Raw genomic sequence first — 13,742 nt, forward strand, 5'->3', positions numbered from 1 at the left:
AGTCCTACCAATCCAAAATTTTTCTTAATCTCTTAAAGTAATGACCACCCTATGGGGACCAGAGGTTATTCACAACCCCACTCGGTGCATTTTCCTGCTCTCCAGTGAAAATGTGCACACAAAATGGCTCAGAACAAATGGAATGTTGGTCAGGCCTGTTACATCCCCTGTCCCCTATTATGGCTGACAATGTTCTGCGAGTGCTTCTTTTCAGTTTCACGGCTATGGTGAGAAACATGGCATGTTTTGATTCCTAATTTAGAATGTTTATCCTGAAAGATTCCAGGATCTTCATTTGAAAGATAAACTCATTCCTTGTTTTCCCTTTGCAGCGTGCATTCCACAATAGTGACACCGTGTGCCGTACTTTGTATCAGGGCTTAGCAGACCATCACAACTATAAATTTAGGACCTTTTGGAACACAAATAACTTCTGGATGGAAACAAGCCAGCTGGCCCATATAGGCAGGTCCATCCTTCAAGGGTGCTAGAAGAATTTTCATAGTGGGGGTTCTGAGAGCCATTGAATTAAACTGTAAACCCTGTATATAATAGAAACCACTTCAAGCCAGGGGGTGCGGCAGCACCCTCAGCATCTCTAGTTCCAGCACCTATGCCATCCTTTCTAATTAATAGCTGAACATCTCCTCTCAGAACATGCCCCCTATGCCAGGAGCGGGGGGAGTGAGATGTAGCAGCAGGACCTGCATTTGGCAGGAAGTTTCCCATCCAACAGTGGAATTCTACATGGGTAGATTATGGTACAGAGAATGAGACAGGTTGCCAGTCAGCTTCTGGGGATTGTACAGACCAGGGTTTCTCAAACTTCATTGCACTGCGCCCCCTTCTGGCAACAAAAAGTACTACATTACCCCAGGAGGGGGGACCGAACCTGAGCCTGCCCGAGTCCCACCACCCCCAGGGGTGGGGCAAAGCCTGAGCCCCACTGCTCCGGGCAGGGGGCCCAAGGGCTTCAGCCCCAGGCAAGTGGGGCTCAGGCTTCAGCCCCAGGCCCCAACAAGTCTAAGCCAGCCCTGGCAACACCGTTAAAATGGGGTCGCAACCCAGTTTGGAGTCCCGACCCACAGTTTGAGAACCGCTGCTACAGACACTCGTTTGATCACATGTCACTAAAGTTCCCAGCCAGATAGCCAGTATAAGAACTGACTTGAGGTGTGTGTAACAGATGTGATACACTAAGCCCACCCAACAAAACACAGTACAATAGGATGAAGGGAAGGTGAGAGTCAAGACTCAGCATGCACCAAACCCCAGCTGCTCCTTGTATACTGCCTTTATTTGATTTTTGGAACTCCCTTTCTATGGAATGAGTTAGTGGGGCCCAATTAGAGTTACTTGTCTGCTAATTCCAAGCTGTTTAGGGCATTGTCTTCAGACTTGTATGAATATTCTGATACATATAAACGAGGGGTGCTCTTTTAGAGCCAGAAGGGGATACCCTTACTCACATTGAGTAATCCCTCATTCCCCAAGGAGTCCCATCAAAATCCATCCCTTTATGAACAGAGCTCATTACTAGGGTCACATTCTGCCCTTGTTTACATGTTGTGCCCCCGCAGCCCACCCCCAATGGCTTCAACATAGAATATGAACCTGTGTATCAAATTCTGCTCTTGGTTACTCTGAGCTAAAACTGGAGTATATCCATTGACTTGTTGGGGCTCGCCATCTTTTTGCCATCTTCTGTAGCTTGAGGCATGGGCCATTTGCAGCTTTAAACTCTGGTAAATAGTGAATTCTCTGTGACTTGAAGTCTTTAAATCATGATTTGAGTAACTCAACCAGAGGTTATGGGTCTATTACAGGAGTGGGTGGGTGAGGTCCTGTAGCCTGCAATATGCAAGTGGTCAGACTAGATGATCACGATGGTCCCTTCTGGCCTTAAAGTCTATGTACATCATTGACAGGCTGGCGCTGGGAGAACTGAAGCAATAGCATTGGACTGTGTGTGCAGAAAATAACTGGGCATTTTTTTCCCCTGTGGAAAGGTAATTTACGTAAATTTGTCCACAACTAGCATATGGCAATAGCTCACAACTTTGTTAATGGAAACCTGGTGATCCATATCACTTGTGTAGGAGACATTTGCTCGGGGGTTAATACAATATTAATGTTAATATCAATGATCGATCAGAGGATTTGCAAGAAAGGCATAAAGTATTTAATTATAATTACATCGAGAATGGCTTTGTAATGGCTACGACATTTGAATAAGGTCACATCTAGCCCTCACCCCTGTTATGTTGTTCTATATTAAATGCCATTCACTTTAAGTGCTGGAAACCTTTCTGAAGTACTCAGAATATAATACTCTGGGTAAATTGAAATATGTCCATTCATTTTTAGAAATATGATTGATATCCTTTGCAAAACAAATGTTAACACACATTTGTACACAAATTTCTTTGATTGTATGTTAGGGAAACTCAAATATAACAGTCTTTCTTAGCAGGCATTTTACAGTGTTCAAAAGAAAGGGCTATTTGCGCATATTAATTCAGCTTTAGCTCTCTGATGTCAATCTTTACATTTATATTTCTGTCCTCTGCATTTTCTAACACATTTATCCAAAAGTTACTCAGTACGCCCGGTCCTGCCTCCATTGAAAGCAATGGCAAATCTCCCATTGTATTCAGTAGGAGCCAGGATTGGGCTCACTATCAACCTTTGCTGCAATTTAGTTATCTTTTGTTAAAAATGTCACCAAGTAACAAAGAATACATAGTAAGAAGCATGTTTGTACATTTAGCAGCAGAAAAATATATTTCAAATATACTGTATAGATTTACTGTAACTACAAACTAAACAGCATTGTCGCCCTGTTTAAAACTATTAAGAAAAACAGTTTTGCATATAAAGCGGTAATACATAAATGTATGTATAAACATAGAGGTGCACACATACACACACACACAACTGAGTGCATACATAGATAGAGATACTAAGTACCAACATGCTCTTGCACACCTACATACTACCGTGAATATGTTAAGGAGCAAATTCTGTTCTCTCTTATAGTGATGTGAATCCATGTGCACTGGCGGCAGTGGCTTTATTGTGTGTTTACATCAGTGTAAAGGAGAGATGAATCTGCCTTCGGATGACTGCACAGAATAGCCATTGATTCAACAAGCGTGACAAGCTCCCATCTGAAAGCAGAGTTTGGCCCAAAAGAATGATCCTTTGAAACTTTGGAAGGCATGCTGGGATGTAACTTCGACGTGGTTTGCCACTTTCTCATTGAAAAAAAAGTATTCAGTTAAGTTATAAAAATGCCTCAGGATTTCAAGTTTTCTATTGTTGAAAACAAATAAGAAATTATTACCAATTTGTAACCAATACTGCTGCTGGTAAGCTGTAGGTAGATGGCAATATTTTTAACACCAAGAAGACATTCATCATGCATTTTTACAACATGTAAGTGCAGTGATATTGCTCCCTTTCTCAATAACAATATATAAGAATATATAGTATAAATGTACAGTATATATTAGCAACAATGTAAAATAACTTAGTGAAATGTCAAAGCTTCTGGATAAAAATTCAGGTCATGCCTGAGCATACCTTTCGCACAATTTTGCTTAAACTTAGCATCTCAGCTACCTTTGTTTACCTTGCATTTATGTTACAAAGACAGATTTTTGTTCTTTATAGAATTGCCTATTACACCAACTAGTATCCTGGGCTGTTTGTTTGTTGTTTGCAAGGTTAAGTCAAGCCAAGCCACAAATAAGGGTTCTGTGGAATCTATCGCTAGGGAATGGAAAACAATTAATTGTGCAAAATGTGCTTGAAAAAACATTACTACGCATCGGTCATATCTTATCATTGTACATAATTGTAATTTTTTGTTAAAAAATATCCATCTACAGTGTATAGGGTAATCAAGCTACAATAATTTTAAATGGCGCTCATGATCCTAATGTCAATGTCTCTACATTATAAATCTCACCAGTTTTGCTAAAATTGTATCAAGTACCACTTTGGTGATTGCTTGCAGGAAGAATCAATAAAAATCCACTTAATAGGAATGTACAACTTGTCTCAAAGCAGGTAGGGGGACTTTACTTTTCCCCATATTTTGTCAGTGGATACAGTTTCTTGCAGGGCCAATCCTTCATTTATGCTTACTATGTAAAATATGTGCAAGGGCTTTCTTACATCTCAGGAAAAATTGTTTTAACCATAGATATTGTGAGTCTGTCAGTCTCTGTAATATCAGCCATCAAAGTTTACCAGAGTTCCGCAGCCCTGCAATAACTTTCATGCAATTAACTGGAATACTATTTCACTTCCACTGGCTAGGCAATTATGCCCTGAATTGCAACAAAAAATTCCATAATCATGCAATGAATAAGCATATTTATCAAATAGCACAGTGACTGACCTATGCTATATACTACCCAAATAGTCTGAGCCATAATACCGAATGTAGCAAAATAGGATGGGCTAAATTGTTTTCTTGACCCAATTTAAGAAAAAAACTACTAGATTCTCAGCTGATATAAATCAATGGAGCCACACTGGATTGACAACAGCGGAAGATCTGGCCTATATAGTGGAGTTAATCCTAATTTACACCAGTGTAAGTGAAGTCACATCTCCCTTGTCTTTTACAAAGTACGATGTGACAGAAGCAAACTGAAAGTAGATTGATTTAAAGAAGAAAGGAAAATCCATGCAAAGCAAGCTGGTGTCCGCGATATTTTAGAAAATAAAACTTTAGTTTCACAAGATGTCAAGGTCATCAACAGTGTTATTAGTTAGATATTAGACTCTAACCTCAGAAAACTAAGTTCTTGTGGTATAAATAGCATCTCAGCTGGCTGATCAAGTTACTCCTCACCCTTTCTGAGTACTACCGTGGAAAAAGATGGCCAACTGATGATACTCAGTGATACCAGGCTGTTGTATAGACTGTATCACAGAATTTGTTACCAGGTATGAATAATATCACATTGTCCAGAACTGGAGATTAATTTTTTGGGACTCCAGTAATTGGTATTTATTATCTTGCATATGATACTGAGATCTCAGAACAGGCAAAGGGTCTGGGGCTGAAAGAATGTAATCGATGCTAAATTTAATTTCAGAGTCAGATTTTCCTAGGGAGGAGTTGTTTAGGCTCTGTCTGTTGGAGGTGTTGTTTGGAAAGAACCCATGAGGCTCCAAGAGTCTGGGTCCAGATTCGGTTGGCTCGCATTTACTTTCATGACAGGAGATGCTGTATAAACCAGAATCCATGGAAGACGATTCAGGGGAGGAAGGATCTTTCCCTCCACTTGGTCTCTGCTCTTTGTGTTCCCTTTTCATGTTCCTTCTTCTCCGTCTCCGCCTGTAATTCCCATTTTCAAAAAGATCCAGCATGGATTCACATCCAGATGCAAAGCTCCAATAGTTTCCTTTCCCCTTCTCATTCCCTTCTGTTCTGGGAACCTGTATTCATTTAAAGGCAGTTCAGTGTTTGTATGTGTTACAGATGCTGCTGCTTAACATCTGTGTTTATTTACATTCAAGAATGGTGTAAACATACATGACAAGCCATTTAAACCCATTCTCTTTCATTATACTACTTGTAGGCAAAATCCAGCCTCTTCAATTTGCTTTATATTAACATAAATCAGAAAAGAACATACACATTACCTCTTCAAATGACAGCATGTAGGCTGCAGAGAGATTTACAATTATTTGTAGCTGAATTATTTGGCTCCCCCCCTCTTCCAACATTTCTTTGGGAGACTATTCCTACATAAAGATATTTTCAGTTGCGCACAGCATGTATGCAAATATACAGTTACTGATCTTACCTTTACAAAACAATTGTTAAGTGATAAGTTATGTCGGATGGAGTTCTGCCAGGCTCTTTGATTTGATCTATAGTAAGGAAATTTCTTCATTATAAAATCATAGATGCCAGACAAGGTCACTTTGTTTGAAGGACTTTGCTGGATGGCCATTGCAATTAAGGCAATGTAGCTGAAAAAGGAAAACTCAGTGTTATGCCATTGCCTTGTATGTGTATATTTTATAACTAGGGTCTACCCCTGTCTCTGACACTCATACATAGATGTGTATCTGATTCTTATATAAAATTATAAAATTCCTCCTTGTCCCACATTTTGGTTGGCTCCCTCCTTGACTTGAGATGGCTCTTACAGACATCAACCAGTCTGCTCAGAATCCTTTTGCTTTAGTCTAAGAGCAAGATCCCTATTTAACACGCATTGATTCATACAGCATGATACACAGGCATTACTTACAGACAATTGAAACCCAGTCAGACTGTTTCTCCTTTCACTTAGCTGGCAGTGCTTAGATTTAAAAAAACACCAAAATCTCAAACCGCTCAAGGAAAGTTTCCCTAAACTATTATGCTCCAGTGAAATGCACCAGACTGTGGGACACCATCATTCCACTGCCTCCTATAACTTCAGGGCTGGAGAGTTCATCACCTTGGCTAATTAGAGGGACACTGGATGTTATCTTTCTCCAGACCTATTCATGAACCCACATGGTGCATCTTTGTTCAATTGTGGGGACATCCACATTTATTTCCTTAGTGAGCATCTTACAAATTTGATTAATTTCCCTCAGTGTCCCTAAAAAGGGCAGAAAAGGACAGCTGAAATCTGATGATACAAAGGAGTCCAGGACATTAAAGCCAGAAGTTTCACTTTCCCCAAAGTGAAGAGATGAGGGAAGAAGGAGGAGTGGTGGGATGGAAGAAAAAAATACTTATTTCAAGGGGGAAAAAAAATGCCTCCCCCCAGTTCTCTGTGCCTTGAGGAAACTACCTGGAAGGATACCTGTGCTGGTTACCAAGGGGGAATTCCCATTATCTGACAGTGCAGACAATTTCCCTGGACAGAGGAAGACTTGGAAAACTTAACCTTACCTGTATGCTGGTCTGGTGAATTTTTTCTCTTCGTCAGAACTACAGGTTGGATAGTCATCCCCATCATAATTAAAACAGTTATAGGGGTACTGTGTATTATCAAACATCTTCCTGCTCTTGGTTCAGCTCCTGTGGAGTGAGAGAGATGGAGTGATGTTTCTCTTTCTCTGTGCCTGGGCTCCCTCCTCCCTTTTCCCCTCCCCTCTGTCTCATTCTCTCTCTCGCGGCGCGCACACACACACACACACACACACACACACTTCCTCAGTGTTGGGGTGGAGATTGTTTTTGTAATTCTTCAGTCCCAGACAGCCAGTCTGTTAAGATATTCCTTTTGTCGGTGTTGTTGTTGCATCCAATCTGCTTATAGGAAAGGCAGCTAATAACTGATTAAATTGGTGAGTTCTCCCATGAACCTTTGAACTTGGGTGTGTACTGCCAGTAGCTCTGCTCCGGCTCTCTGGGTGGTCTGTGCTGGAGAGGGGCCAGCCGTTTTGCCATCTTTACATACACAATGTGACAAAAGCAAACAACATGATGTTAATGAATCATGCTTCAAGGTTTGTTCTTGCAAATTAAACTTTGAGAACAAAGTTTCTCCACCCGCCCATGCCCCCCCTCCCCCCGCTCCCTTCTCTGTTCAGCAGGGTGGCTTTTTATTTATTTATTTTTAGAACCCGACATACAATAAACAGACATTCCAGCCAATAATGCATGCTGGCCCTGATCTGTAATCTATAATAGACGTAAATTATATTTCCATGACTATAGGAAAATGTGTACATTCAAAGAGAGCAGAACAGAGGAATCCGAGGGACTACTGTCAAGCAGGAAAGTAAAAGGAAAATAGCTGTAGGCAGAAGAGCTGCCTGTGTGGGCTTTGATCTGGAGGATGAATTAGACTAATAGCCCTGTGTGTTGGCATCCAATACAGTAACAATTTAATAGTATTTCAATGCTTTGGAGTGTTTTCCAACAAGTGACGTAAACCAAAGACATGACACAACTTTTCAGGGGGACTAAAAAGGTGTAGGCCACATGATAATTACATGATTTGAAGACGGCTATTTCCCCAAGAACTAGCTCGAGGAGGAGATGCACATTGGAAGGGAGAAAGCAAATCGGTGTGCTGACAGTTACCTGGATGGAAATATAAAAGCAGAACTGCTAGCATTACAGTTCAATGCAACTTTATTTTCTACTGCATCTTTCCTACAAACTACATCCCCAAAGCCCTTACTGAGTGAAAGAATACGTTTAGGGTGAAATTCACTCAAGTGACAAGGAGAGACTTAAAGTGAAGTTTAAGCGGTGTGTAGGATTTTGCCCAAGCGCTGGAATGAACTTCACACTCACAGAATTAAACAATAAGCAGATACTGACTTCTCTTAAGAGTATCAAGATTTACAGACCAGAGAGGTAAATTCTGAGAGGTAAAATCATGATCTTTCTCAGGTATATATAACAATATGTAATAGCAGAGGGAGGGAGAAAATATGAAGCAGAAGCAATGGAGTACAGAGATGTTTTCAGAGGAGATATGAGAATGAGCCAGAGCAATTATGTAGAATCAGGAACACACCTACCCCAAATTACAATAACAATCAGCATATGCATGAGATGCAGATTCCAAAAAGCCCCTTAAAGCAAAGGCTCAGATCCTACTGCCATAGGATTCAGTGGGACTTTTGCTGTTGAGTTAAAGTGAATTAAATCAGGCACAAAGAGGATAGCAGATATACGGCCTGATTTTCATTTACACTCACTTCCAGAAGGGTGAAAAGGGGCATTAGTATCAAAGAGAGTCAGGGCCATTAATTTCAGTGGGTTTTCTCATACAAGTGAGGCAAGAAGGATTTAAGGCACCAGTAAATCCACAGTTCAACTTTTAGTAGCAATTCTTCTCTTCTAATATAAGTTACCTCAGTGAAATTCCATTCACGCTGATGATTTTTGCCAATGTAAAAGAGAACAGAGTCCGGCCATTGGGTTCCAGTTTTGTATTTTCTGTTAGTAAGTGTTTAAAATTGAATAAGGTTTTAATTATGAAAACAGCCTTGATTAAAAAAAAAGAGTTAAAACATAATCTATTTTAATCAAAAGGCTACTTCTCAAATAGTTACTTAAAGTATTTAATAGGTAATGTTTGCTAGAAAGGAATTAAGGAAAAGTAATAAAACTTGATTAGTCTGATAACATTAGGAGCCCTTTTTATTTGCTACAGTTTACCACTGCGCCGGTGGGGCTGATCGTCTGTATGTATGGCTAGGAGCGATTACTGGGAAACTGTTTGAAGGCAATAGGTAACTTGTACAAGAAAAGGGATTTTATCTAATATAGAAGTGTAAAGCCTCAGGTTGTGTCTTTATGTTTGTTTTCTGTGTAACTTGTATGTTTGCTTTCTCTTACTATTTCATCTTTGAATATGTGTTTTTTCTATTAAATAACCTTTTTGTTTATTTTTACCCAAGCAGGTCTCTGGAGTGCAAACCGTGTAGAGTTTGTGTGCCAAAGAGAACTGCTAACTGCACGGGGGAGTGGGGGAGGAGGCTGGTTTCATGCCTTTGGGGGCGATGAACCAAAGGGGAAAAATTGGAGTGTCTAGTAGTTAAGAACTTGGGGAGGACGGATTTGGGGAGACTTGGGATCAGAAGGGGTGATGATATCACCCTGCAGGGAGTAACTAGGCTGGTGGAAGTCAGGGTGAGACTGTGCTCATGAGCAAGATACTGGTGTCAGGGATCTGAACCAAAGTTGCGCAGCATAGAGGCCTCCAAGGTTACAGGGCAGAAGGTGATACAACCCCTTATCAGTCTGGACGATCCCCAAAATGTCACAGTGCCTAAACATGGACTTGGCAGCCTAACTCTAGGAAACCATTTTAAAAACCTTGGTGATGGATGACCCAGAATAATAGATGGCTCGGTTTTGGAAAGGGACCTTTTCCCTCTAGGATGCCAATTTGAAACCTGTCCAGTCAGTAGTGACTGAAAAGTTATTACCATTAATTGGTTGTTTGGGACACCTTACATTCAAAGAATGGGTGGTTTCAGTCCATTTTGCAGGGGCCCATAATAAGAACCAGCATAGTTGGCATCTTTGATAATCTCAGGAGCGAGGACAAACAGAAAGAAGAACGAACTACCTTCTCACTTCCAGATGTGGTCAGGATTAAGGCATGTTGGCCAGGCCTGTGGAGAAACTTCTCTTGCTGCTGTCTCTTCTGTATCTACTCTGTGGACAGGTATTATTATTATTTATTATTTACTGAGAGCCAACAGTGGGCTAGATGACTTCAGTCTCTGGGGTGGCAAATTGCACCCAGTTTAAATTCACTCAACATATAAGAACAAAGCAATCAATTTTTAAGTCCTAGAAGAGCAAAAAGAAGCCTAAATTAAATCTAGTAAACTTCCTTTTGAAATCCAAATATGTCAAAATAGTTGAATATTTTTCAACAGTATTTTAAGGCCCTACATGCTAAATTTCACTCCCAGGTTAACATTTATGGCTCAGTTAAAAATCCTGGAAAATAATGTTTACAAAAGAAATGTTGACAGACTCCTAAATATGCCATTGCAGAGTTAGCAGGTGCCACGATTATTGTGGTCAAAACATGTTAACAATAGTTTTGTCTTAGCAGCTGTACAGTCATTATAGTTTTACTAGAGTAACTGTAACTCATTCAAGGCATTATCATTATCATATTTTAATAGGCTAGTTTTTTCATAAGTTGTATATTTCCAGAATGCAATGCTGTAAACCATTTGATCTGAGATAGTAAATAGGTGATAAAAATGTCATGTCAGATTTGCTTATTTTTTTAAACTGACATTAAAAATTATTTGAAATTTGTTATAGTTATTGACACAGATTGAGGAAATTATGTCTGAAATGGAGACCCTTCATAAATTCAAAGAGTGTTGCTTTTGATGATTGTTGCAACATATCAGAATAGAAACAGGTACCACTGTTTGAAGATTACACAGGCAGTTCTTGGTCTATTCGTTGGGAAGAGATTGTGACTTTAGACACAGCCCTGAGAAAGGGGAGATGTGTAAATTGTACCAGTGGGAGGCACTGGGAATCAGACACACATCTCTGACTCGCAATTCTTATTCTGCTTCCTCCTTGCTCCTGGAGGTGGGGCAGGTAGACATTTATGGTGTAATCAAAAGCCCGTTGAAGCCAATGGAAAGACCCTCAATAACTACAGTACTTGGAGTCAGGTCTTCTCTGATGACCATGGTCTATTACCAACAGTACCTTATTTCTCCCTCTTTGCTGGCTGTACAACTCTGCCCACTCAGTAGGGTGGAGCCAAGGATCTGCTAGTCCTTGTCCATTTCTCTCCCTCCCCCCCAGCTTTGGTGAGGGGAATGGACAGATATAAGGGGAGATTTCTCTCCTCTGTGTGGGCATGTAGCCAGAGTCACATTAGCCCACTGTAAATATCTTGAGAAAATAATGCCAATGATATTTTGAAAAGGATAGAGCTAGAACAGTCTCATGCTGTGGACACCTCCTCTTTCTCTGTTTTTCTGTATTGCCTCCACCTTTTTTAAGATCTGAATAATACTGCACAGCATCTCTCATTTTCTGACATTTATGGGCGGATCCACCTCTGGGAGTTAACTGAAGTAAATGGAGCTGCACCCATTTACGCTATCTGAGGGATCTGGCCTCTGACGTGCATGATGTAGGAATGCGGGAGATGTTTTCCCACATCTCCTTTGTTATCTGGTTCAATGTTTTCTGTCAGCAACTAACTTTTAGTTTTGCGCTTTGTTTTGTGCACAACCTCACTGAACTGAAATTTGCATCCTCGGGTTCCCTGTTGATATTTTGTGGAGTTGGCTCAGGTTTCCTAATTAAATGTGCCTTGCTCTCTTCACCATTTTGTACATAGTCTTCTGATCTAGAGCAACAAAGGGTAATCAGAAATGCATTGAGTTTTTCGCAGTGCTATTATCCTGCTTCCTCCCCATGGAGTACCTCTTCAGAGGCTCAAATCCCTCCACCCTACTATAGATGCTGAAGTATCCCAACAGAGAGAAGTTACAACAGGGGAATGGGCAGGATGGTAGGAGCTCATAAAGGGGTATCTGCAGATCTGCAGCACCTGCACACTGCAGAACACAGCTCCTCTGTGGTTTCGGGTGGGGCTGCATAAAGCAACTTTAGTGGGGCTGGCTGGGGCTAGCCTCAGAGGAACTGCCACTATGCTGATCATCATCCTTTTCTCCCATGGAATTATGGACTCAAAGACCGTGGAGGCTTCTCTAGCCCTTAGGCTGGGCTAGGATTTGTGGCACTGTGTCTAAGTTACAGAGATGTGCTGTAGTTTTACTATATTAGTTTTCTCAAGATTTTGAGAGCACCCAATGAAATTATTCCTGGGAGACTTCCAGATCCTTTCCAACCCACAAATCTCACTCTCCTCCCCCATCACAAATCCCTCCTACTTTTTCTTCTACTTCCTCTCTGAGGCCTTGGCTCTTTCCTCGAACATGCCAAGACAGCAGCAGCAGACACTGCAGTCCACTTTACATTTGGGACTGCCCTCCCTCCCCAAGAATTAAGGGAGTGGAGCATCGCAACTTTGCAGGCAGCCGAGAATGATTTTATAACCACCAAAATCCAGCTATGCTCATATTTACCTGCACCCCCAGTTGTTTCATGTGTCACAGGAGATCAGAGGGTCAGCGGAGGATAGGGCTTCTAGAGGGCAAATGTGTCTGTGCAGGATAATTTTCCATCTGAGCAGGGCATTACCATCTCTGTAAAATCAAATTGTTTTGCAGGGCCAATAGCTTTCTCAAGTAACTATGCAGTAGGCTTCATTAGGGTTGTGGACAGGGCCGGTGCTACCATTAAGGCGAACTAGGCGGTTGCCTAGGGCGCCAAGATTTGGGGGCGCCAAAAAGGGATGCCCCCAATTTTTTTTCACAGCGTTCTCCGCCGAGCGCGCGGTCGCCGCTCCACTTCTCCCACCTCCCAAATCAGCTGTTTGGCGCCACAAGCCTGGGAGGGGAGGAGAATTAGAGTGGGGACGGCATGCTTGGGGAGGAGGTGGAGCAGAGGTGAGCTGGGGTGGGGAGCTGCCGCATGGCTCCCCAGGGGGGGAGCTGCCACAGGGGGGCGCCTCAGGGCAGAGGGGGGGGAGCTGCCGCGGGGTTGGGGGGGGGCGCAAGGTGGAAGTTTCGCCTAGGGCGCGAAACTTCCTTGCACCAGCCCTGGTTGTGGATAGTCCTATCCATCCAACTGTCATCAGCCACTAGTGAGGATTCCAGCCCAGAGATGTAACCGAGGGTTGGGGTGAGTTCTCTATCACTGGCAATTTGTAAATCACGACTGAATGTTTTCCTAAAAAAATCTGCTCTAGTTCAAACAGGAATTATTTCAGGGAACTCTCTGACCTATGTTATGTAGGAGAATAGGTGACCAACTGGACTTCTGGTCTTTGAATCTATGCATGTGATCAATTGCTCCATTTTTTTCAAGGACAAGATTTTGTACAGGCTGGACATCCTGAGAACCCCCAATGCAGAAAGGAAGTTTTATTATCAGAGCTTGATGTCTCAAATTCTTTAGTTTTTTAAGGACCAATGGGAGGAAGATTCAGAATTCACCGGTGTGTTATTTGGGTGTAGCCCCGTTACCAGTGATATGGGACCAAACCACTTTGACTCTGTGGGTTTAAGGTATGAAAATGTGGTAGATCTGGGAAGGGCTGCACAAAAAGCATGGGTGCTGCCTTAGTGGCATCGCTCCTCCCCCAGCTCCAACTCTGTGAAAATCCCTTGAAACTTTGGATGCATCAGTG

The 13,742-nt window shown here is 41.7% G+C and overlaps 1 protein-coding gene across 1 annotated transcript; it reads right to left on the reverse strand.

The window, feature by feature from the left end:
• Positions 1–4,974: 4,974 nt before the first annotated feature.
• Positions 4,975–7,023, reverse strand: FOXL3 (forkhead box L3). The gene is made up of 3 exons (XM_065412854.1): positions 6,917–7,023; positions 5,829–5,997; positions 4,975–5,457 (listed from the first exon to the last, which is right to left on the reverse strand). The coding sequence occupies exons 1-3, from the start codon at positions 7,021–7,023 to the stop codon at positions 4,975–4,977; spliced, it is 759 nt and encodes a 252-aa protein (XP_065268926.1).
• Between the last annotated feature and the right edge of the window lie 6,719 nt (positions 7,024–13,742).

The sequence above is a fragment of the Emys orbicularis genome, chromosome 10 (genome assembly GCF_028017835.1).
Source record: "Emys orbicularis isolate rEmyOrb1 chromosome 10, rEmyOrb1.hap1, whole genome shotgun sequence".
In the NCBI taxonomy this organism is placed as follows: Eukaryota; Metazoa; Chordata; order Testudines; family Emydidae; genus Emys; species Emys orbicularis.

Excerpts from the sequence above, each read along its gene's own strand:
- FOXL3 (XM_065412854.1), bottom strand. The coding sequence starts at position 7,023 with ATGTTTGATAATACACAGTACCCCTATAACTGTTTTAATTATGATGGG. Across the intron at positions 5,998-6,916 it reads TTCACCAGACCAGCATACAG|CTACATTGCCTTAATTGCAA; the intron begins GTAAGGTTAAGT and ends TTCCTTTTTCAG. Across the intron at positions 5,458-5,828 it reads TTAACAATTGTTTTGTAAAG|GTTCCCAGAACAGAAGGGAA; the intron begins GTAAGATCAGTA and ends AAATGAATACAG.